At 42.5% G+C, this 26,547-nt stretch overlaps 1 protein-coding gene across 1 annotated transcript; it reads left to right on the plus strand.

The window, feature by feature from the left end:
• Positions 1-1,072: 1,072 nt before the first annotated feature.
• Positions 1,073-26,235, plus strand: POLR1B (RNA polymerase I subunit B). Its single transcript, XM_082426766.1, has 15 exons — positions 1,073-1,319; positions 3,291-3,458; positions 4,067-4,213; positions 5,751-5,883; positions 8,426-8,562; positions 9,463-9,686; positions 10,258-10,429; positions 13,416-13,587; positions 14,339-14,620; positions 15,736-15,869; positions 19,625-19,795; positions 20,369-20,525; positions 22,644-22,840; positions 23,262-23,515; positions 24,130-26,235. The coding sequence occupies exons 1-15, from the start codon at positions 1,143-1,145 to the stop codon at positions 25,010-25,012; spliced, it is 3,408 nt and encodes a 1,135-aa protein (XP_082282892.1). The 5' UTR covers positions 1,073-1,142; the 3' UTR covers positions 25,013-26,235.
• The last annotated feature ends 312 nt before the right edge of the window (positions 26,236-26,547 follow it).

Here is a 26,547-nt window from a genome sequence, read left to right on the forward strand (position 1 = left end):
GAGATTTGATGATGTCGACAAAAGACAGAAACAGAAGATAACTTTTTAAAAGTGATATAAGAGGAATTCCCTGACGGTCCAGTGGTTAGGACTCAGGGCTTTCACTGCCAGGCCGTTTCAATTCCTGGTCCGGGAACTGAGATCCTGCAAGCCACACGGCATGGGATGCGGGTGGGGGAGCGATAGAGGAGTGAAAATTACCAGCTGACCCAGGTAAGGGTGAAACTGGGGAAGGAGGACACTTTTGGGAGTGGTGAATTAATTCATTAATTATGGTGATGGCTTCATGGGTGTATAAATAGGTCAAAACTTATCAACGTGCACACTTTAAATGTGTGTAGTTTATTGCATGTCAATTATACCTCAATACAGAATACAGCTGTGACACACACACACACATACACACCAAAGATGAAGTTGAAAGACAGCTGCAGGCGGTCCCTGATAAAATCCGTATTCTGGGGAGATAAGTACTTCATAGGACTCACAGATCCTCAAAGGATCTTAAGGCTGGAAGGCCCCTCGGACACCCGCCTTCCCACCCCGCCGGCCCGCCCCGGCCCCGCCCGGCTCAAGACTCCAGTCCAGACGACGCGGGGAGTGGGTAGAGAGGGCGGACCACCGCTTGACCGTCCCAGTGATGAGCCTTCGACTTCAGAGTTGGGTAGAGAGCAGTCAGTTTGGTGCCCGACTGCTTTTTCCTTGAAGCCAAGACTCCGGCTGGGTGTCACCCCAAGGGTCTGCATCAGCACTGGATCGCAAAGCGGTCAAGGGAAGAGAGGGAAATCTTTGAACACCGCTCTCGGCCGGCCCTAACAGCACGAATGAGAGCCAAAGAGGTCACACGCGGAATTGCCCGTGGAGCGGATTCCCGCCTTTGGCGTCTAGCGGGAGGGGGATACGGGAGGGGGCGGTGGAAGAGAGGAGGCCGGGCGAGTCCGCCACGCTCCGACTCCGCACAGATTTATACTGGCCCATTCGCTCCACGGTATTGGTTTCAAGTCGACCCCGTAAAATCGGAGGACCCGGGGCCGGAGGAACAAGAGGAACTACATTTCCCAGCAAGCCGTAGGCGCCCGGCGCCGGCCGTGCTTTCCGGGGCGTGTGGAGCCGTTGCTGGCATCCGGTGTGCAGGCGGACTCATGGATCCCGGCGGCCGGTGGCGGCACCTACCCAGCGGGCCCAGCCTAAAGCACTTGACCGACCCCTCTTACGGGATCCCGCGGGAGCAGCAAAAGCCAGCGTTGCAGGAGCTGACGCGGGCGCATGTCGAGTCCTTCAACTACGCTGTGCGCGAGGGGCTCAGCCACGCGGTGCAGGTGAGCGCGGCGTCCTCGGGCGAACCCAGGCTCCCTTCAGCTCTGGGTTCGCCTGCGCCCCTAGCCCCTGCTCCAGGCGGGCGGAGGAGAGGGGCCCGGCGAGGGTAGGGGTGGGGGGCGTGTGAGGCGTTGGAGGAGGGCCGGGGGAGAGGTGATTGAGGCTCGGGGCCTGGGAGGGGGAGATCCAGGAGGCGGGGGGAATGGGACACAGGCCGCGGGCAGGGGTCCCAGAGAGAGGGCTGGGAGGTCGCAGTATAATTTCAAATAGTTGTAACTCCTTGACCGTGCTAGGCTCAGCGCGGGTCTGTGTTGAGGAAAATATCAGTGAGGCATAAAAACGAGGTTCAGTAGGAACCATTTGGTCCACAGGAAGTGATTGGTACCATCATTACGTAACATTTGGTCCACATTAAGGTGATTGGTCTAGAGGGTGATGGTACCAGAGTTCAGGTGAAGATGGTGGGGGAGGGTCTCATTTAGTAAGCGTCGCCATGTCTCCAGGCACTGGGCTCTAAGGGTGAGGGAGAGGCAGGCCTGTAAGAGACAGTTCTTGCTTGGCATCATGTGGATGGTGAGGCAGGTGGAGTTGTGAAGGCAGTCGGCGCCGGTACACTTGAGCACTGCTCTGACAAGGGGCGGCCGCGTGGTTCTCCGGAAGCACAGAGGAGGTCTAGCTAGTCCAGCTGTGTGAGAAAGGACAGGATTACACGAATTGAAGAGGAAAGTGCGTTCCCTCCAGGGGAAGTGAAGGAGCAGAGCTCAAGGGGACTCTACCCTGCGCTTTTGTTGGGTAGGGCTTGCATTGGGGGAGGGGTGGAGAGAATGTGGAGAGCTGTGCCAGTCTCTGATGCTTGAACTCTATTCCGCAAATAATATGGAGCCATTGGGGCTTCTTTGAAGTTTAATTATTCCTTGACCTGTTTGCAGAAGACAAGATATTTTTGTCTGATGGGAAATAATAATTTCTGTCATGCCTGGACTCATTGTATCATGTCTATGAGAAAAGTTATACTTTTAAGTAGATATAATTATATCTACTTAAAAGTTAATTGGCCCTGGGGTTTATGAAAACAATGAAAAAGAGCCCAGTGTTGAGATGATCAACGTCTTTATTGGAGTATAATCGCTTCTTAGCCCCATTTTTGGCATTCTTGCTATTTTAGCACTAAGGCCAGGAGGTTGTTCAGAGTTAATACGTAGGAGAGCTCAGTGATGCCCCTTCCTCAGTTCAGCAGCGCTCCCCCCAGGGAGTGGTACAAAGAAGCAACTGCTGTGGAAGGGGAAGAACCACCATGACCACCACCAACCCCTTGCGTGGCTCTGGCTTCAGTATGAGGCCACCGTGGAATGAAATGTACAAAGATCAGCCTAAAGAATGGCATTTATTAGTGTCTGTTGCTGAATCAGGAGGGTGTGTCCATATCCTTGCTCTGTGAGCAGGAGTCCCATTGGTCTTGCTATGCATGCAGAGGGTACAAGGTAAGAATGGGAGGGGTGGGGGAGAAATTAGGAGTTTGAGATTAACACATACACACTACTATATATAAAATAGGTAAACAACAAGGACCTACTGTATAGCACAGGGAACTAACTATACTCGATATCTTATGATAAACTATAATGGAAAAGAATCTGAAAAAGAATAGATGTATGTGTGTGTATTATGTATAAGAATAGAGAAGTCAAGCACTTGGTTCAGAGAACAGCTTTGTTCTGTACACAGCTGTATCCCTGGAACCTACTACAGAATCGGACATGTAGTAGACAGTCAAAAAAAATCTTGTTAATGCATTACAGTTTTAGGTACTTAGTGAGGCTATGAGTAGACTGGATGTAGCTTTAGCTGTTTTTCAGATGTGTCACATTAGCATTATAGCCATCAATGCTTATAGAACACATGGGATTTGAAAGAGTCTTAGAGAAAAAGTACCTTGGAAATGCAAGCAGTTAACAGTGTGAATTGTATTTCAGGCCATCCCTCCCTTTGAATTTGCTTTCAAAGACGAGCGGATCTCTCTTACTGTTGTGGATGCTGTCATCAGTCCACCCACAGTTCCAAAAGGGAGCATCTGTAAAGAGCTCAACGTTTATCCAGCAGAATGCCGGGGCCGAAGGAGCACCTACCGGGGAAAGCTGACAGTGAGTACAAAAGACGGTGTGTGACTTGCACACTGTACATTTTTGAGAATAAGCCTGGTGCCTAATACAGTTTATACCAGAATTCTACTTTCTTAGTGCTGTCATCCAAGAGATCCCATCTTTTAAATCTAAAGCATAAAATCATTTAGTTTATGGTCTTCTGCCTTAATCTTTTCAAATGCCCATTCTTGTAGATCTGGATATTTCCTTTTTTTTTAATTTTTATTTAATTTAATTTTTATTTATTTTTTTATTTTTTGGCTGTGTTGGGTCTTCGTTGCTGCACGCGGGCTTTCTCTAGTTGCGGTGAGCGGGGGCTACTCTTTGTTGCGGTGCGCGGGCTTCTCATTGCAGTGGCTTCTCTTGTTGCAGAGCACAGGCTCTAGGCACGCAGACTTCAGTAGTTGTGGATCATGGGCTCTAGAGCGCAGGCCCAGTAGTTGTGGCACACGGGCTTAATTGCTCCGTGGCATGTGGGATCTTCCCGGACCAGGGATCGAACCCATGTCCCCTGCATTGGCAGGTAGATTCTTATCCACTGTGCCACCAGGGAAGCCCAGGATATTTCCTTTTTTACTAAATAATTTTTTTTTCTCATTTTCATTTAGGCCGATATCAGCTGGGCAGTGAATGGAATCTCAAAAGGAATCATTAAACAGTTTCTTGGCTATGTTCCCATCATGGTGAAATCCAAGCTTTGCAACTTATACAACCTTCCTCCAAAAGCCCTCATCCAGCACCACGAGGAAGCAGAGGTACCTGCCGGGGTCCCGTGCAGTGAAAGGCCAGGTGACAGTAGCAAGCGCCTGAGCTGGGAGTGAGAGGACTGGAAGCTTGTCGGGAGTGGGGGAGGGGTGTCCGGATTTCCTTCTCTGCTTCAGTCTCCGGATAGGTAACGTGGGGCATTGATGTTTTTTTTTTTTTTTTTTTTTTAATTTATTTATTTATTTAATTTATTTATGGCTGTGTTGGGTCTTCGTTTCTGCGCGAGGGCTTTCTCTAGTTGTGGCAAGCGGGGGCCACTCTTCATCGCGGTGCGCGGGCCTCTCACTATCGCGGCCTCTCTTGTTGCGGAGCACAGGCTCCAGATGCGCAGGCTCAGCAATTGTGGCTCACGGGCCCAGTTGCTCTGCAGCATGTGGGATCTTCCCGGACCGGGGCTCGAACCCGTGTGCCCTGCATTGGCAGGCAGACTCTCAACCACTGCGCCACCAGGGAAGCCCGGCATTGATGTTTTGTCTGCACACTGCATAGGCCTCATAATGAGTCTCAGATGAGACAATGTATGAAAAACAAACACTCCAGTTAGAGAATATTATTATTATGGGGAAAGAATTGGTAGGTTTTTCCTACCTACTGATACATATTTAGATATGTATTTGGTTTTTTTTAAAGCTGTCTTAACCCACATATCTGTCTAAAATGTCTGCTTTACCCACAGTCAGATTCTGTGGACGTATTAAATGCTTCATATACCTTCCATTCAATCCCTGTTAGGTGGCTTTGCAGTACTAAGTTGAAGTAATCAAGACATGCAGACTCTGCTTACAACAGAGGGGCTGTGTTGTGTGTTGCGAAGAGGGTTTTGGTGGCTGATCTGGGTTTGACACCCAGCTGTTCCGCTTACCAGTCCTGCACCTTTGGGAAATTTAATCTCCCTGAGCCTCAGTTTTCTCTTCTGAAAATGGGCATATAGCTCTCTCTCATTATTATGGGATTAAATGTTATGCTGACATAGAGCACTCAGTGTGATATGCCTGCTTCATAGTAGCTCCTTATTTATTACAGAAATGTTCTATTAACTTATTAAAAATTAAATATTAAAAATATTTTCCTATTTAGCTAATCCAAATTTCTGGTTTCCAGAGCTTTCATACAGTCAGAAGTTTTTTAACTTATTCAAGAAACCATACTTGTCTGGAAGCTGAACGATTACTGTTTTCATCTTTAGACTTCTCTTTGGAGTAACTTGTTTTTGTTTTTTAACATCATTTGAAGACTGCAGTCATTTTAGGGACAGAAAGGCAGGTTAGGTTCAGCCTGTCTGGTAGAAGAAAGTGCTATGATTTTCTTCCATAGTTTTCTCCCAAGTCTCTACAGCCTTTTTAATGTGCTTAAGAAGACTTAAAATTAAGTCTGCAGTTTCCAAGGGATCCACAGTTCCTCTTGCCTGAGTGCCCCTCTTCTGCACATCTGTTTAAGAATGAGGGTGGTGATTGCAGTTGGTCAGTTTCATGTTTACGGGTAGTTATATATCTTTGTTTAACAAATTTTAATTCATCTCTTTGGCAGGAAATGGGAGGCTATTTTATAATCAATGGCATCGAAAAAGTCATCCGAATGTTGATTATGCCTCGCAGAAATTTCCCCATTGCAATGGTAAGACCAAAATGGAAAAGCAGAGGGCCTGGCTATACTCAGTATGGTAAGTTGTAGTGATTTTTTGGAATGTTCTTTTAGAAAAATTTAAGTTATTTTATTGGGTTGGCCAAAAGGTTCGTTCGTTTTTTTCCGTAAGATGGCTCTAATAGCACTTAGTTGTCTTTAACTTCATTCAAAACAATTTTGTTAGATTGTATGTGACAGCTGTCATATCAGCGTGCATTTAAAAAAAGACTTTTCAAAATTAGTGAATTTTTGTGTAGCCATTTTAATATTGAAGATGAAAGAAAAAAAGCAACATTTTTCAGCATATTATGTTTTATTATTTCAAGAAAGGTAAAAACGCAACTGAAATGCAAAAAAAATTTTGCGCAGTGTGTGGAGAAGGTGCCATGACTGATCGAACATGTCAAAAGTGGTTTGCGAAGTTTCGTGCTGGAGATTTCTCTGGACGATGCTCCATGGTCGGGTAGACCAGTTGAAGTCGATAGCGATCAAATTGTGACATTAATTGAGAAAAATCAACGTTATAGGACTTCCCTGGTGGCGCAGTGGTTAAGAATCCACCTGCCAATGCAGGGGACACAGGTTCGAGCCCTGGTCCAGGAAGATCCCACATGCCACGGAGCAACTAAGCCCGTGCGCCACAACTACTGAGCCTGTGCTCTGGACGCTGGGAGCCACAACTACCGAGCCCACGTGCCACAACTACTGAAGCCCACGCACCTAGTCCGTGCTCTGCAACAAGAGAAGCCACCGTAATAAGAAGCACTTGCACCACAACGAAGAGTAGCTCCTGCTCGCTGCAACTAGAGAAAGCCTGCGCACAGCAACGAAGACCCAAGGCAGCCAAAAATTGAAAAATAAATTTTTAAAAATCAACATTATACCACGCGGGAGATAGCTGACATACTCAAAATATCCAAATCAAGCGTTGAAAATCATTTGCATAAGCTTGGTTATGTGAATCGGTTTGATGTTTGGGTTCCATGTAAGTTAAGCAAAAAAAACTTTCTTGACCTTATTTCTGCATGCGATTCTCTACTGAAATGTAATGAAAACGTTCCATTTTTAAAACAAATGGTGACGGGCGATGAAAAGTGGATACTGTACAACAATGTGGAACAGAAGAGATCGTGGGGCAAGCGAAATCAACCACCACCAACCACACCAAAGGCCGGTCTTCATCCAAAAAAGGTGATGTTGTGTATATGGTGGGATCGGAAGGGAGTCCTCTATTATGAGCTCCTTCCGGAAAACCAAACGATTGATTCCAACAAGTACTGCTCCTAGTTAGACCAACTGAAAGTGGCACTCGACAAAAAGCGTCTGGAAGCGTCAACAGAAAACATATAGTCTTCCATCAGGATAATGCAAGACCGCATGTTTCTTTGATGACCACGCAAAACTGTTACAGCTCGGCTGGGAAGTCCTGATTCACCCTCCGTACTCACCAGACATTGCTCCTTCGGATTTCCGTTTATTTTGGTCTTTACAAAATTCTCTCTTTTTTTTTTTATAAATTTATTTTATTTTTTTAATTTATTTTTGGCTGCGTTGGGTCTTTGTTGCTGTGCGCAGGCTTTCTCTAGTTGCGGCGAGTGGGGGCTACTCTTCGTTGCAGCGCACGGGCTTCTCATTGCGGTGGCTTCTCTTGTTGTGGAGCACCGTCTCTAGGCACGTGGGCTTCAGTAGTTGTAGCACGTGGGCTCAGTAGTTGTGGCTCGTGGGCTCCAGAGCGTAGGCTTGGTAGTTGTGGCGCAGGGGCTTAGTTGCTCCGCGGCATGTGGTATCTTCCTGGACCAGGGCTCAAACCCGTGTCCCCTGCATTGGCAGGTGGATTCTTAACCACTGCGCCACCAGGGAAGCCCCAAAATTCTCTTAATGGAAAAAATTTCAATTCCCTGCAAGACTGTAAAAGGCACCTGGAACAGTTCTTTGCTCAAAAAGATAAGTTTTGGGAAGATGGAATTATGAAGTTGCCTGAAAAATGGCAGAAGGTAGTGGAGCAAAAGGGTGAATACATTCAATAAATTCAATAAAGTTCTTGGTGAAAATGAAAAATATATCTTTTATTTTTACTTAAAAACCGAAGGCACGTTTTGGCCCACCTGATACTAAAAAGTAGATGCATCCAAATAGAGTCTTTGATATTTTTCTCCCATATATGTATAATTTTTTGTTTTTCTGTTAAGCATTTCTGTGTTATAATTTCATAGTGGGAAACCTTTCTACTGTGTTCAATTTCTTTTCAAACCGAATGAACACATGTATTTATGTTACTGCTTATGGTGCTGAAGGACGGCTGACTTGGCCAGGTGTAGGTACAGGCCTCGGAAGTCTTCTGGTTCAGGGTATGTGGCACTCCCCTCGGTCTCTGGCTCACAGTGACCCGGCCTCTGTTTGATCACTCTCCGTGACAGTGGCTGGCTTCACAAGATAGCATTTTGCATTCATGAGCCCTATAGTTAAACAGTTTATTCTTATAATTGAGCTAAAAATCAGTCTCTAATTGTAGCCACGCATACTATACTTACTGGTAGTATTGCTGAGTTTCTGACTGTTTGCTCTGTTTGTTTAAATAGGAGTTTCAATGCACTGTGTGAGAGAAGAACATTCCGCTGTCAATATGAACCTTCACTACTTGGAAAATGGCACGGTTATGTTGAACTTTATTTACCGGAAAGAACTGTTTTTTTTTCCTTTGGGATTTGCACTTAAGGTGTGACTTACTGTGTATACTTCTTTCGTTGGGGAGTGAGTCACTGGACGTGGTGTCCTGTGCGGGATGGATGGGTTGTCCTCATAGAGTTCATGCTGTGCTGGCATCTACTACTGCTCCATAATTAGTTATCTCAGGGAATTTCCCGGTGGTCCAGTGGTTAGGACTCCTCGCTTTCATTGCCGAGGGCCGGGGTTCGATCATTGGTTGGGGAACTAAGATCCTGCAAGCCACACGGCGCAGCCAACAACAAAAAAGTTAACTCAGAAGGCAGTGGCTAAAACATCGCTAAACATTTCCCTCACAGTTTCTGTGGTCAGGAGTTTGGAAGTGGCTCCAGATTTGGGCAGTTCTGGCCAGGGTCTCCAGAGGTTGCCGTGAGATGTCAGCGGGGGCTGCTGTGGTTTAGAAGGCTTGCCCGTGGCTGGAGGATCCCCTTCCGAGGCGGTTCCCTCATGGCTGGCAAGTCACTGTGGGCTGTTGGCAGGAGGTCTCAGTTCCTCTCCACGTGGGCCTTTCCACAGGCTGCTTTGAGGCAGCTGTCTTCCCCAGAGAGTTAGCCAAGAGAACAAGGCAGGAGCTGGAGTGCCCTTTACGACCCAGCCTTGAGAGTCATGCTTCAACTTCTCCACCGTATTCCATCGGTCACACAGGCCAGCCCTGGCTCAGTGTGGAGGAGACCAAGGTTGTGGATACCAGGATGTGAGGATCATTGGACCATCTTGGTGTCTATCATACAAGCATTGCCCTGATTTTGAAGAGCTCACTTAGATTCAGCGATAGTGGAGTGCTAATTTTTCTCGGGTATTAAAAAAAAAAAATAGAACAGAATGGTTACTAAATGATTAAGATGGTTTAGTTATTAGCAATTTTAAAAAAGAACGTTTTTTTCTTTTCTAGGCACTTGTCAGCTTTTCCGACTATCAGATTTTTCAGGAGCTCATCAAAGGAAAGGAAGATGACTCTTTCTTTAGGAACTCTGTTTCTCAGATGTTAAGGATTGTAATGGAAGAGGGATGTTCCACACAAAAACAGGTCCTTAGCTATCTGGGTGAACGCTTCAGAGTAAAACTCAGTCTTCCTGACTGGTACCCAAATGAACACGCTGCAGAGTTTCTCTTCAGGTATGTGTGCTTTTGTTTATTGGGGGTGGAGGGTATCCATGCTTCCTTGTGTTGATGCAGCTGGGGCTGGTGAGTCATCTGGGAATCACAGTGGCCCTGGGGGTGGGGTTCTGGCTTAGCAGAGTAGGGCCTAGCTTTGTTTCTGCAGCCATCCTCGCCTCTCTTTTTTCTGGTAGCTTCATACCTTCTGTTGTACTTTAAAACTTTTGACTTCAGACTTCCAGAATTGCTGCAAAAATAGTACACTGGACACTCTCGTTCACTAGTTGTTTACATTTTTACCACTTTGCTTTGTTGCTCTCTCTGCATATCATCAGTGTTTTTCTTTCTGCATCATTGAAAGTTGCAGGCATCATGTCCCTTTATTCCCCCAAGGCTAGGACTTTGTCTTCTGTAACCACTGTGTAATTATTAAGGGAGCCCTGCTCTAGACCAGCGCTGTCCGATCTGTATCCGCGAGCCACGTGCTGAGCATTTGAATGGCCAGTGCAGTGGAGAAGCTGAATTCAGTAGGACATCGAGTAGTAGCAGCAGCTGAATCGTTTCAAGCTTTTTCTTTCTCTTTCGGCAGCCAGTGCATCTGCATCCACTTGAAATCCAACACTGAAAAGTTTTATGTGCTTTGTCTCATGACCCGGAAGCTCTTTGCTTTAGCCAAAGGAGAGTGCATGGAGGAGAATCCTGACAGTTTAGTGAATCAAGAGGTCCTGACCCCCGGGCAGCTCTTCCTCATGTTTCTGAAGGTAAATGCAGGCTGCTTCACCCCGGAGCTGTTGTACCTCTTGTGGGATGATGTGGCCATTTCCAGCAGTATTGTTTCCTGCATGTTTAAAATTTCTAGTTTGGGCATTTTATGTAGTCTTTTTTTTGTTTTTGTTTTTTCTATTTCTTGTTTGTTTGATTGTTTAGCAGTAAGGGACTTACAGATCTTAGCTTGGCCAGGTTCAGAAATTTCTTTAATGTTTTTATAGAAGCTAACTAAAGACAATATCAAATCTTGGTCATAACATTAATGATAAAGTGTAAGTGGCCTATATACACACATACAGTCCGTCCCCATTATTCACAGAGTCTGTACTTGTGAATTCACCTACTCGCTAAAATTTCTTTGGAACACCAGCGGTATCAGCACTCTCATGCTCATTTGCAGACACGCACAGAGTGCTAGGGAAGTGGGGCTTCCTGATGTTCACGGTCCCAGCCGAGGTCTGATGAGCTGTAAACAAGGGTCTCTGCTGCCATGTTTTTCACAGTTTTGTGCTTTCTGTTGGTGATTTTGCTGTTTAAAGTGACCCCCAGGCTCAGTGCTGAAGTCTAGTGTTCCTAAGTGCAAGAAGGCTGCGACGTTCCTTATGGAGGAGACACTTGTATTAGACGGGCTTTGTTCAGGCATGAGTTACGGTGCTGTTTACTCTGAGCTCAGTGGCAGTGAGTCAACAGTATAAACTAAGGTGTCTCTCAACAAACACAAAAAACGAGGTCATGTATTGATCAGTTGACGAAAATGTTGTCAATGACCAGAGACTCCCTGAAGTCTAACCCTGCATTTCCCCTAGGAGCAGTGCTTCTGCGCTCGCCAGTGCAGTGTTCACAGAGACAGGACAGGACATGATTACTGTAAATAGTGAGAACTCTGTGTGTGTTGGGAGAGAATGTTGGCCTGACACAAAAATCATTTTACAAGCAAGTTGATTTGGTGGCATTTTATATTTTGAATATCATCCCTAAAAAAGATTTAATCTAAGAGATAACAGAACAACGGCAGGGAAGATGGAGAGGACTGAAGTAAAAATCTCCCAAGTTTCTAATCTAGTCAATAATTAATTCTTACTTGAAGGTAATAACTTTTGTTTCTGTCTGCTCTGTCTGTAAAATTAGATTGAAAAATTTTGGTAGCCTAGAATTTCCCTGATAAAAATTCAAATCAGGCAGAAGTTTCAGTCACCTTTAAAGACTAATTTACATTTCCTTCCTCCTTAAACTGAAGCATGTGGGTTCGTTGGGAGCCGGCCATGTTAGAAGTATCTTCAGTTGCACGACATTACCAAGGTGTGACCTGTTTCAGCAACAGAGGAAAGAAAACTTGGGACTTTTTCAGAGAATTCATTGCTTAAAAGTGTCTGATTTCCTTACCTTTGCCTCCGTTATACTCAAGCTTTTAAACCTCTGAATTCGGGACATGAAAGCAATTGTCAGAAGGTACACGACAGTGACCTGATATGAATGACAGGCTTGCATAACCATCTCAGTGAGTGTTGCCACCGAGACTGAGGTCCCTGTGATTGGGTCCGAGGCTGCTTAACAGGGTTGGGGAGTGAGGGACGCTGAAGCAATTCCCCTCGGAACTGTGAGAGCAGATGGGGAGAAGCTGTTCTTCCTTCTGGGCGCTGCCTCGCTCTCCACAGGCTTGTCCACCCATCTCTTCGGATTAGCCCTCTTACCAGAGAGGCTGGTGAGCCTCATGGGAAGGCTTGCTGGAGGGCTCTCGCTTGCTTCTGCTTGTACTGAGTGTGCAGACCGCACAGACAGGTCCACAGTCGCTCACCTGCAATTCCAGATCCAGAAAGTATGAGAACCAAAAAAAAACATGAGAGTTGGCAGCAAAACCTGATCGGAACCGACAGGAGGCTGTTTATGACTTTCATTTGCTATACTTAGTATGACAGTCTGTGTTTCAGGGTAGAAGTGTGTTTGATTATGAGCCAGTGCCTCAGTCTCCATCATGGGTGTTAGGTAATAAAAGGTCTGTGTGCCTGTCACCTTTCTGAAGCCTAAAAAATTCTTAATACTGAAATGCATTTGGCCCACGGGTTTTCAGAGGTCTCGTAATGCAGTGCTTCCTGAGGAAAAGTTTGTTGTGAGGCTGAAGTAAACATGCAGAGCGCCAGCTTGTTGTACGTGCCCAGTAAATGCTAGCTGACCTCGAAGAGACCACGGGCAGGCCTCTGACCCAGGCGGAAAGTTGAGCTCACTCTTTCCACCTCCCCGTCTCCAGTTCCAGAGCATTTTACCCACACCTCTGTTCCTCATCTCTGACTTCTTTCCTCTTTTCTCTTTTGTTTTCTCTTCCTCTTCCATTGTGTTTCAACTTTATATGAGAAGAACGTGTCGGTCTTTCCTACTGGCTTGTCAGGGGTCCTGTGTGTTGGGTGTCATTTGGGGACTTTGGGCTCTTCTTAGTTGTTTTGTTCTTGGGACAGCGGGCTGCTGCTTTGTCTCAGGGCTTTGTTGTTGTTGCCTGTTTCTGGGGTTGAAGGTCTTTTGATTGTTTGGTAAGAGCATTTGAATTAAAAACTTTTCTTAGGCCCAAGCAAACCAGCTTTGGTTCTTTTCCATTAGTGTGGATAATCTCGACTGGGAGCGATTTTGTTCCACATCAAGGGACCTCTGACAGTGTCTGGAGGCATTTTGTGGGTAAGGGCCAGGGGTGCTGCTGTACCGTCCCACAGCTCACAGAACAGCCCCTTGTCACGAAGAACTGTCCAGCCAGAGGCCCACAGTGCCGAGGCGACGCTCAGCACTGCAGAAGTCTGTCTTCTGCCTTAAGAAATGCCTGAGCTGTAATAGTACTTTGAAAAGCTGTTTTTTCAGGTTTATAGTTTAGAAGTTTTCCGTGTCAAATGTATGAATTAGTGGGCTTCTGTTATGGATGTGCAGGTTATGTAGGAGTAAATATCCAACTTGTGGTAATTAAAATACCTAAAAATTTAAATTTTTTTCTTATTTCAGGAAAAATTGGAAGCTTGGTTAGTATCTATTAAAATAGCTATAGACAAGAAGGCTCAGAAGACCAACGTGTCCTTAAACACTGAAAATTTGCTGAAGATTTTTAATCTGGGAACAGACCTTACAAAACCATTTGAATATCTTCTTGCTACTGGGAATCTACGTTCTAAAACAGGTGAAATTAAATAGAGAGGCTTCATTTAGTTATGATTTTCAAATTATTTGCTTAATGTAGATTTATATATTGCTGAGAGAGATTCTTTTCAAAAGTGAACTTCTTACTCTCGTTAAAGACAGATTTCACGTTGTAAATTTTGACGGGTGTATATTGGGCTGTAGACAGGCTGTCTGTATAGTTGAAAGCTAATTTTAATGATCAAATGCATTTCTTGCGCCTCTTTCTAGAAAACTAAAGAAAGCTTAGATCTCTGAGGAAAGGTTAACTAGATGGGTTGTCTGGGAGGGTTGTTAGACATGCCCCTCCCTAAACCAGTTGTATTAGAATGACCGGAAAACTTTAAAAAGTGGTAATTGAGGGCCCAGAGATCTTTTTTTTTTTTTTTTAAACAGATGATACTGGTGCAGATTCCTTAAGGGCTAACAAATGCTTGTGTGTTATCCAGCCCTCCTGGATGAATCCCATTTAATTACTTGCTATTTTATTACTCATTTAATGTTTTCCCACAAAGGAGATAGTGTAGAGGAGATGGAGAAACAGTCGAGGCTAATACAATGTGTGAAATCTGGGGATCTTTACTATGTTTTTAAACTCTTCCCCTCACCAGAGCTGAGTAAACTTTGTGATAACCCACTCTCTGATCTCTGGTGTACTCTGAGGTTTTATCTTATCAGAGCCTCCAGTAGAAAATAGGCTTTTTTTTTTCCCTTAAGTTTAGCCCATTTTCAGTGACATTTGTTTTATTAAGGTCTTGGCTTCCTGCAAGACTCCGGACTTTGTGTTGTGGCTGACAAGCTGAACTTCATACGCTATCTCTCCCATTTCCGCTGTGTGCACCGAGGGGCAGATTTTGCCAAGATGCGGACCACCACAGTACGCAGGCTGCTGCCGGAGTCCTGGGGTTTCCTCTGCCCCGTGCACACCCCTGACGGGGAGCCCTGTGGTCTGATGAACCACTTAACCGCCATATGTGAGGTCGTCACACAGTTTGTGTATACAGCATCGATTCCAGCTTTGCTTTGCAACTTGGGTAGGTTGTGTACAGCAATCTTATCTTGTTTGCTTGTGTGGGTTTTAACAGGTGCAAAGCTATTAAGTTGTGCTTCTTTGGGGGTTGAGCAGAGGATTCTTGTAAGGGTGATGGGTGAAACACTGTGGATAACCTGTGACATTTTGTAAAGCACTTGCTGTCTTCAGAAGGTGTTGATGTCTCATGGAAGAGTGTTCTTTATTTAATTAGAGTCGATTCTTGGTATTTGCAGTACTTCTGTAAAGTCACCACTGGCACTGAATTAGCAGATACTGAGCCGTTGTTCCTGGGGAAACAAAAGATTAGGTTCCTGTGAGCCTCTTGTCACACCGTTTTCATCAGCTGGTACATAGTTTTGCTTTATGTGTGTTTCTGTTTAAAGATGCCTTATTTAATGTATATTGTTGATTCATTAATATTGAGCTCTCAGCCAACAGCACTGTAACGATAAGCTTATCTAACACATTTTTCCATAAGGCTCAGCACGGCCTCGTGCTTAGGAACCAGCACTTTCACACTGTGCTTGAAGGCCATTATAAACAGCAGAATCACCAACAAAAGTACAAAGATGCAAAAAACATGGCACTGAACAGAGTGCGGAAAGGACGCTTGTTTACAGTATGAGCTGAAACAGTGCGTCACCTGGTTTGACCTCAGCTGGGAACACGTGTATCCAGCGATTCAGAATTTTCACCGCATGTCCTCAAATGATCAAAAAAGCGCCACTAGTATTGATATCGGGGTTACAAATAAATCTTAGCAAGTAGGCGAATTTGTGATATGTGAACAGTGAGGATCAAATGTAATTAGATTTTTGGGAAAAAGTTAATATGTTTCCATGGCTCAGAAATCAAAATACAAAAGGTGTACAGGGAAAAGCCTCCCTTAAACCCCTGTCCCCCTGCTACTCTCCTCACCGGCAATTAGAGACAGTAGATTTGGGGGGTCCTTGCTGAAATGATTTAGATATTTACTCAGGCAATACAAAAACATTCCGCTTTAGAGACAAGATGACTAGATAGCTAAAATGATGAAGCACTTGTTGAATCTGGAGGGAAAGTTAAGTGTTGGGAAAAGCATCCCAATGTGATCATTCCGTTTCCTCACTTCACCAGGCGTCACTCCAGTTGATGGAGCTCCACAGAGGCCGTACAGCGAGTGCTACCCTGTCCTGCTGGACGGTGTCATGGTTGGCTGGGTGGATAAGGAGCTTGTTCCTGGCATTGCCGATTCTCTCCGACATTATAAGGTGATCTTGAGTCTCTGTGAATTGTTCTGTCCTTCCGTCTTAGGTTTTCAGTCATTTTCTAGTTGTTGAGGTAGCCCCAGGGCATTCTCGAGTGTCAGGGGGTCTGGAGGTCAGAAGCTAATTACAAAAGTGCCCATACATTCCCTCTGGTGGCAGCGTCTTGCCTTGTACTGACCTCATCAGTTAGGGTCAGTGACAGGTATTTGCTCCACGCATCATGTGGGATCTTAGTTCCCCAACCAGGGATCGAACCCGTGCTCCCTGCATTGGGAGCACAGAGTCTTAACCACTGGACCACCAGCGAAGTCCCTTGAAATACATTTTTTAAAAGTCAAGTAGAATGACATTCTTTGAATAAACTAATCTTTAAAATTTCCTCCTAATAAGAGTCTTTGTTGCTTAGATAATGGCCATTAGTTTGGCAGTAGGACGAATTTGTAGTATACGCTCTGTCCTGTTTAGTTGTTTTTGCCCCATGTGCTTTATCATTTGTATGCTTTTTCTAAATACTGTGTACATCTTAGTTCTGAACATTTGAGAGCAGTGTACAGATGTGTCCCCTTTTCCATGAAGATTTTCGTGTATATTTTCTAAGAACAAGGATTTTCTCTGCATTAACCACAGTGCACTTACCAAAATTAGGGAAGGTCAGGTTGGTGGAATCCACAGCTGATATTCAGATTATTCCATTATGTCTTGAATAATGTCCTTCATAGCTAGTTTTTTTCTTCCTTGTCTGGGACCAAGTCCAGAATCACGTGTTTCATGTAGTTGGCCTGTTTCTTCTCCTTTAATCTGGAACAGTTCCTCAGCCTTTAATGTCTGACTTTTTTTTTTTTTTTTTGAAGAGTACAGGCCGGTTTTGTTGACACTCTTGTTTTATGTAGCTTTTTTATGATGAGATTCAGGATATCTTTTCAGGAGGCACTTGATGTTGGCTGGTCTTTTGGCTGGTGACATTAACTTTGATCACTTTAAGATTCTCTTCTTTAGATTAAGTCCACTGTACTATTACTAATTTTTTCTGTAATAAGTAATAATGTAGAGAGAGGTTTGGAAGCTCTGTGAAAGCCCTTTTCCTCATCAAATTTTCACCCACTAGTTGATGAATTCTTTGCAAATTTATTACCATTCCATTGATGACTCTTTGCTTAGTTATTACTGTAATGGTTGCCAAATGGTTGTTTTCTAATGCCATCATTTGTTCTATGTTTATTAGTTGCCATTATGTAAGGTAGGGTTTTCCTGTTTCCATTTATTTATGTGTTCATTTATTAGCATGGATTTATAGATGCTTATTTTATTTCATGAGTGTTCTCTTACTATCATTTATTTTGATGCTCAAATTGTGTCAGATTTGGCTAGTGGGAACTACTCTGGACTGGTCCCTGGGTTGTTTTGTAAATATATAGAACAAAATTTATCATTTTAACAGTTTTCAAGTGTACAGTTCAGTGACATTAAGTACATTCCTATTGTTGTGCAACCATCACCATTATCCATCTTCCAAACTTTTTCATCATCCCAAACTGAACCTCTGTACCCATTCAACAGTAACTCCCCATTCCCTCTTTCCCCAGTTACTGGTAACCACTATTCTACTTTGTTCATGAATTTAACTTTGCTAGGTACCTTGTGTAAGTGGTACATAATAAACCATACAATATTTGTCCTTTTGTATCTGGCTTATTTCACTTAGCATAATGTTTTCAGAGTTCATCTGTTTTGTAACATGTGTTGGAATTTCATTCCTTTTTATGGCTGAATAATGGTCCTGTGTGTGTGTGTGTGTCACACACAGTTCTTTTGGGTGTATACTTAGAAGTGGAATTGCTGAATCATATGGTAATTCTATGTTTAATTTTTTGGCATCCATGGAGGAAAAAATTGTGAGTTTTTCCCCTTAGACATATTAAGTGTATTATATTAATTCATTCCCTAACAATGATCATTCTCTAATAATAATGATGAGTAATGAGTCTTAAATTCCTGGAATAAATCCCACTTGGTCATTATTTTAATACTTAATAAATACTAATACTTCCTTAAAGACTAATATTTTATTTAAGATTTTTTATAATCAACATTTACAAATTTCTGCTTTATAAAAAGAATTAGAAAGTTTTCCTTAGTTTTCAGTGCTCCGAAACAGTTTGTGCAGCATTGGGTCATCTGGTCTTAGGTCTTCTAGAATTCACCTGTGAAATCATCCAGCTCTAGTGCTTTCTTTGGGGATAGCTCCTTGCTACCTTTATTTCTAATATAGAAGTTGGTCTTTAATCTTTTCATCTCTGTTGTGGCCTGTCTGGTAACCTGAATTTTATTCATTTCATCTTGGTTTCAGAGAGATATGCAAAGCGACCCATGGTTTTAAAATTTTGTTCCAATAGTTTTTTTCCCCCTTTGCCGTTTTTTACTCAATATATTCATCCCCTCCTTTTGATTAGATCAAGTAGTGGGTACTGTTAATTTAAGAACTGAGAATTTTTTGATTTATTAATTTGAACGTTTTTCTGTACTCTGCCTCATTAATTTCAGATTTTACTTTCAGTTTGATTTCTTGTACTTTGTTTTATTGTTTTAGCTTTTGAGCTAAGAATTAATTCATTTATTTTCATTCTTTCATTTTATTGATAATTTAACTGTGATTCGCCATAAGTTCTGCTATACTGGTTTTGTTATTTTTTCACATTTCTGTAATTTTAGTTCGTATATCTCCTTTCACCAAGGAGTTCATAGAAGGTTTCTTTGCTTGGTTTTGTTTTTTAATTCCCAGGTGGAAGGGCCTTTTCACTGAATACATTTTAAAATAACACCAGTAATCTGTCTATTATTTATTTATTTATTTATTGTTTTAGTATTTATTTGGCTGCGCCGGGTCTTAGTCGAGGCACACGGGATCTTCGTTGCGGCATGTGGGATCTTTTAGTTGCGGCATGTGACCTTTTAGTTGCGGCATGTGACCTCTTACTTGTGGCATGTGGGATCTAGTTCCCTGACCAGGGATCGAACCTGGGCCCTCTGCAGTGGGAGCACAGAGTCTTAGCCACTGGACCACCAGGGAAGTCCCCAGTAATCTATGTTTTAGACATCAGAGGATAGAATTTCATTTAGTATGTCTACACACACATTCTTGGTTTACCTTTTCCCCAGTCTCAGTTGTACGCAGTTTGCCTGATGCTGGGACTGAGCCCCCAAGAAAGTAGGGCTTTTGCCAACTCTGGATATGGGGCAAATGGCCGTCTGTGTGGGGTTGAGACTGGCAGGGCACTAGGTTTGTTACCTGCAAAACTGATTTAATTCTAAAGATGTTGCTTTTCATATTTGATCTGCTTCTCCACTATACCCACCTCCTGGGTGGCAGGGGAGATAGATGTAAAATACTTCATTTATTCTTTTTTTTTTTTTTTTAAATTTTTATTTATTTATTTATTTATTTTTGGCTGTGTTGGGTCTTCGTTTCTGTGCGAGGGCTTTCTCTAGTTGTGGCAAGCGGGGACCGCTCTTCATCGCGGTGCGTGGGCCTCTCACTATCACGGCTTTTCTTGTTGTGGAGCACAGGCTCCAGTCGCGCAGGCTCAGTAGTTGTGGCTTATGGGCCTAGTTGCTCCGCGGCATGTGGGATCTTCCCAGACCAGGGCTCGAACCCGTGTCCCCTGCATTGGCAGGCAGATTCTCAACCACTGCGCCACCAGGGAAGCCCACTTCATTTATTCTTAATTGAACTCTTTTTTTTTTTTTTTAATTGAAAACAGGTTTTGAGAGAAAAAAGAATTCCTCCCTGGATGGAGGTGGTCCTGATCCCAATGACAGGAAAACCAAGTCTGTACCCAGGATTGTACCTTTTTACCACTCCTTGTAGACTGGTGCGGCCTGTGCAGAACTTGGAATTGGGCAAAGAAGAACTAATTGGAACTATGGAACAGGTACATAGGCTATGTGTGATTGTATAGTATGCAACTTTCAGAGACTTAGTAACTATTTCTTTTTTAAAAGTGTTACTGTTATAATTACAGTCAGGGCATTTGAAAGAAAGTCAAAGCTTATTTTCTGCCTCTTCTGTGACCAGCATGAAGCAGTTTTCATGCTCATCAAACTTGAGAGAGGGTTGGCAGTTGCATTACTTGCCTTTCCCATCCCGCTCAACACGTTCCTTGGCAGCCAGCTCTGCCTTGGGTGGTGCGACTGAAACATTCCGTTAGAATCACTCTCAATCTTTGCCTACATTTCTGCAGTTGCAAAACTCTGGGCTTTGTGCTACTTTAAAAAAAATTTTCCTCCTTCCTATCTCCCTTCACAATTGGACCAGGGTAGATTTAGAATGAAGTGTGTAAGGCGTGTGGTATTTCTAACTGTGGATCCCTTCAGTGTTCATGATGCTGGGTGGGAAGTTTTTCTTTCAAGCCTGTGAGAACTAAACTCTGAGAGAGAGAGCTAATACGTGTCAGCAGTCACAGTTATTTTGTGCCCTGAACTTCCTCGTCCTTCCTCTTTTCCAGATCTTCATGAACGTTGCTGTCTTTGAGGATGAGGTTTTGGCTGGAGTTACCACCCACCAGGAGCTCTTCCCTCACAGCCTGCTGAGTGTGATTGCCAGCTTCATCCCTTTCTCTGATCACAACCAGAGTCCGAGAAACATGTACCAGTGCCAGATGGGTAAGGTGGAGGGGAAGGTGGTGGTAGTCACAGAAGAAAAGGGGTTGTATTTTTTTTTTAAATTTATTTATTTAATTTATTTTTTATTTTTGGCTGCGTTGGGTCTTCGTTGCTGCGTGTGGGCTTTCTCTAGTTGCGGCGAGCGGGGGCTACTCTTCGTTGCGGTGCGCGGGCTTCTCACTGCGGTGGCTTCTCTTGTTGCAGAGCATGGGCTCTAGGCGCATGGGCTTCAGTAGTTGTGGCACGCGGGCTCAGTAGTTGTGGCTCGCGGGCTCTAGAGTGCAGCCTCAGTAGTTGTGGTGCACGGGCTTAGTTGCTCCACGGCATGTGGGATCTTCCCGGACCAGGGCTTAAACCTGTGTCCCCTGCATTGGGAGGCGGATTCTTAACTACCAAGCCACCAGGGAAGTCCCTTAAATCTGTTTTAAAAAATTAAATCTGTATGGTTTTCTACCATTATTTCTAAAAATATTGCTTCTGCCTCATTCGCTCATCTCCTGAGACTTCAGTTATGCATCATATATGTTATGCCTTTTAGTATTGTCCCATAAGCCACTGGTTTTTTGTTCTCTTTTTTCAATCTTTTTTTCTTCTTCAGATTGGATCATTTTTATTGATCTGTCATGTTCACTGTCATCTAGTGCATTTTTATTTCAGAAACTTAATTTTTTAGCTTAGAGCTTCCATTTGTTTCATTTTTATAGTTTCTGTTTTATCTGAGAGTCTTATCTACATTCATCGTGAACATATTTTCCATTACATGAGCATAGTTATAACAGGTATTTTTAAATCCTTGTCTGCCAGTTCCAACATTTGGGTCATCTCAGGATCAGTCTCCATTGATTGCATTTTTCTTGAGTCTTGGGCATGTTTTCCTATTTCTTTGTATGTCTAATAATATTGGATTGGATTGTGGACGGAAAGTATGTTGTAAAGACTAGATTCTATTCTGTTCCTCGGAAGAGGGCTGGGTTTTAGATTACTGGCAGCTAGCTGAGCAGCTGTTGAAGTGCACGCTTTAGCCTTAGGTAGGCTGCTCATGTCTGTCCCACCACACGTAGTGCTGGACGGGGTCCACCAAAGATTTGGACTCAGTTTATATGCAGAATGTAAGGCTCCCCCTTTGTGGTTCTCTCCTTTCCGAAATTTCCCCCCTTACATTTCCAATTGCTGTCATGCTCTGAACTCTGTTCCTTGATTCTTCAAGCCAATAAGACTGTGGGTTTCTGAGCTTTAGCCACTACACTGACTGAGCCATCAGGCAAAAAATTAAAAACAAGAAACAAGACAAAAAAAAAAAAAAAAAGAAACAAGACATTAAAAACTGAAAAAACTGGAAATTCACTCTGAAGTTCCTTTTGTCCAAATGTTAATCTCTCTCTAATTTCTATTTGGTATTACATTTCAGTGCTTTCAGGTAGTGTGTATATGTATGTAGTTGATTTTCTTTTCTGGATTTTATACTTACATGTTGGGGGTGATATTGTAGGAGTAGCTCTCTATACTGGAAACTGGAAGTCTCCCTTTTTTAAAAAAATTCCCCTGTGTATATATTATTTTAGTTTTTAAAATCATTTTGTTTTGAATTGATTCTCTGTACTGTAAGGTAGTAGTACAAAGAAGCGTCTTACCTGCCCCCTGTACCTACCTCACTATGCACAATTTACAAATACCAACATCTTACTGTGTCTGTGTGTCTGTGTGTAAGAAAGTAATCTAATTAGATAATAGTTTCTGTCACTCCATCTCTCCCCCCAATAGTAGTAATATCCTGTAGTTTGTATATATCCTTTACATCCCCTTTTTATGCTTTTATTATATTACATGTGCGTCCATAAACTAGGTCTAGAATTGTTTGGGCTGTGTGGCAAATGTACATGAATGCATCATATTAAATGTCATTCTGTACTTTTTCTCATTCAGCATTGTTTTCTGGGTCACGTTGATACGCATTTGTCTACTTCATTTTCACCCCAAGTATTAGTCTGTAGTAAACATAACCAGCATGATTAATTTATTTATTCATTCCCCTATGATGAATATTTAGTTTCCAATTTTATATGTCACCTTTATAATCAAGGAGGAAAAACCAAAATGCTAATTTTTTTCCCTTTGTAGGTAAGCAGACTATGGGCTTTCCACTCCTCACTTTTCAAGCCCGGTCAGATAATAAACTGTATCGTCTTCAGACTCCACAAAGCCCTTTAGTGAGACCATACATGTATGATTATTATGACATGGATAACTATCCGATTGGGACAAATGCCATTGTTGCTGTTATTTCTTACACTGGCTATGATATGGAAGATGCCATGGTAAGTTTTACCAAGAGATGTAGTTCCATCCTTTTTCGTTTTTAACTTTTTTGTTTACCATCAGATCACTGAAGGAGTATTTCTTGCGTGCCCAAGTGCCTGGTATTTGGTGCGTGACTATTCTGTTAAATAGTTAATTCCTGGTCTAAGTTAAAAGTGACAAGCCTTGAGGGGTATCACTAAATATTCATATGCATATAGCCTGCCTATTTGAGTGCATAGTATAAGTAGATGTCAAATGAATGTAAAGTAGTCTTGGAAATATCTACCTTTATATGTGTCTGGATTTTAATAGTTAGCATAGGTGATTTAGGAAATGTGGATAGTTTTAAAATCGAATGCCTAAACCAGTTGTAATTCTAACCGGCTTTATTTTGAAAACTCTCATTTGGTCTCAGTCTCTTAATGATTGACTTCACAGATTGTGAATAAGGCCTCTTGGGAACGAGGCTTTGCCCATGGAAGTGTCTACAAGTCTGAGTGTATAGATCTGTCTGAAAAAATCAAACAAGGAGATGATAGTCTGGTGTTTGGAGTCAAACCTGGTGACCCACGGATTCTGCAGAAGTTGGATGATGACGGATTGCCATTTATTGGAGCACAGCTGCAGTATGGAGATCCATATTACAGCTACCTGAACCTCAACACCGGGGAAAGCTTTGTGATGTACTATAAGTAAGTTCGCATAACCAGTGCTAGTTGTTAAAGGCTGTTTCTCAGTGAGATTGCTGGAGGTCAATGAAAGTTATTTTTCAACAGGAGAATTTTTGGAGGAAATGTAAGTGGTAGCTTAGTTATTAACTGAATGGACATTTCTTAAATGAGACAAAGTTCTGTGGTCTGTTGTACTGCCTTTGTTTTTCTACTTTTCTTGTCAGTCTACTACAATTGATCAGTTATCTGTGATTTATTTTAAAACTATATTATTCAAACTTGAGCATCTCTCTCGGACATGTTGTTAGTAGTGTTTCCTAGCTAAAATGTTGAGTTCATTATACCTCTTACTAAAAATAAAATTTTTAAGCTTATTTTACAACTGTAAAATTGGTTTCAGTAGTAGGTCTTCAGCTGCCTTTCTTGCTAGTATTCTTTCAGATGAACACACTTCTATAGTGAACATAATCAGTAGCCCTATTCATAAATGCTTTTAGGGATACCAGCTCTATTTGTATTTGGAGAATAGAGGTGAGAATAAGTTTTGCAAATATCTTATATGAGGCACTAAATATATCAGTAAAACTTAGTATCTCTATACATTTTGTCATTTTGTCTGGTTTATTTTTTCCTAGGAGTAAAGAAAATTGTATTGTGGATAACATCAAAGTGTGCAGTAATGACACTGGAAATGGCAAATTCAAGTGCGTTTGCATCACGATGAGAGTCCCTCGGAACCCAACTATCGGGGATAAATTTGCCAGTCGTCATGGGCAGAAGGGCATCTTGAGCAGACTGTGGCCAGTTGAGGACATGCCATTCACTGAGAGCGGGATGGTTCCAGACATTCTGTTCAATCCTCACGGTTTTCCATCCCGTATGACCATCGGTATGTTGATTGAGAGTATGGCAGGGAAGTCTGCAGCTCTACATGGTCTCTGCCATGATGCTACTCCCTTCATCTTCTCAGAGGAGAACTCGGCCCTGGAATACTTTGGTGAGATGTTGAAGGCTGCTGGCTACAACTACTATGGCACTGAGAGGTTGTACAGTGGCATCAGTGGGCTAGAGCTGGATGCAGACATCTTCATAGGTGTGGTTTATTACCAACGCTTACGCCACATGGTCTCAGACAAATTCCAAGTTAGGACAACAGGAGCCAGAGACAAAGTCACTAACCAGCCTATCGGGGGAAGAAACGTCCAGGGTGGAATTCGTTTTGGGGAGATGGAGCGGGACGCTCTTTTAGCTCATGGTACGTCTTTTCTCCTTCATGACCGGCTCTTCAACTGCTCGGATCGGTCAGTAGCCCACGTGTGTGTGAAGTGTGGTAGTTTGCTCTCCCCGCTGTTGGAGAAGCCACCCCCATCGTGGTCCGCCATGCGCAACAGGAAGTACAACTGTACTCTGTGTAATCGCAGTGACACCATCGACACTGTTTCTGTGCCTTACGTCTTTCGGTATTTTGTAGCTGAACTGGCAGCTATGAACATCAAAGTGAAACTGGATATCGTTTAACTTGACGCTGGCCTTTTGGGTCAAGATTGCTATCAGATTAAAACAAAATGTAACTTTAGTTCACTGAAGCTGTTAATAGTTACTCTGGAGTTTTTCAAGGTTAAGAGTTCTCAACCAAGACCTGGCAACTAAGAATGCAGGGTTTCTGAGTTGCTCTGGTATAATAACTACTGAAGATGATTTTCAGTATATTTGTTGTTCTTTAAAAATGATACACTGATAAATAGGATATTCAGGGAAAAGTCTTTCCACCCCCAGGTTCTTCATATCCTGCTTTCAGCAGGCAGTGACTGTCAAACATTTATTTGTCCATGTAGAGCAGAGCAGTCCAATATAAATAAACAATGTAAGCCATATATATGTAATTTTGTATTTTCTTGAAGTAAAAACAGAGGTAGAAAATTTTTTAACAGCTTTTTTGAAGTGTAATGGTTATACCAAAAAATGCACATATTTAATGTATATAATTTGGTGGGTTTGAACATATGCATACACTTGTGAATGATCACCACAATCATGGTAATAAATGTCACCTCCAAAAGTTTCCTTGTGCTCCTTTGGGTTGTTGTTTCTGTTTTGTTTCTTGGTGTTTTTATGGTAAGAACACTGAACTTGATATCTACCCTACGGACTATGGATAGAACACAGATGAATATATCGCCCCATAAAAACAGCTGTTCAAAAGATTGATATGTGTCTCTAGAAACTGGGTCTTGGTATAACAAAAAATAATGCATTATTTATTGAAGGAAAGAGCAGTAAAACTGAGTGGTATGTGCAACATGTCTATGAGTGAATGGCTGCTAAAACAGAAAAATACAACTCAAGACTGAATTCTATATGTGACTAGAACAAAAATGTATCTACAAAGAGCTATACTCAACACGGAATGATATGAAGTATATCTATGAATGGACAGTTTGTATAAAAAATTATCTACTCAAAGGAAATACCTGAACATAAGAATGAATGGTATTTTTTAGAATGAACTATTGTAGAATGGGAAAAACTATACACGCAATTATATGCTGTGTACCTCTATGAATGGAATGTCGGCAGAACAATAATATATTAACATAAGACATTTCCATATACATAATGGAATTATACTTTTATATCTCCCTGAATGAAGTTTATGAATCTAAATGAACGTAACTACTGAAAGGAAGGATTTATACACAAAAGAGAATGATGCAAAATATGTCTATACATGGAATGTTTGTTGGTAGAAAACAGAAACCAAAGAAGGTGTCTACAGAAAGAAAACACATATATACAATGCATATTGTGAATCCCTGGAATAAAATGTGGTTAGAATGGAAAGGAATATATCTACTCAAAAGTGGTGTACACAACACTGAATGATAGGTTACTTATCTCTGAGTTGAATGTTGGTATAACAACAACGAGTATCTAATGAGAATGAGTGATGTGTTTTTATCTATAAATGAAGTGTTTGTGAACACAAATGATGTATCTGGAGTATGAGAATGTAAGCAATTGTACCTATTAAAAGGAAGGATTTAGAAGGATTT

This window comes from Balaenoptera physalus (genome assembly GCF_965194825.1).
Source record: "Balaenoptera physalus genome assembly, chromosome: 15".
NCBI classification, from domain to species: Eukaryota; Metazoa; Chordata; class Mammalia; order Artiodactyla; family Balaenopteridae; genus Balaenoptera; species Balaenoptera physalus.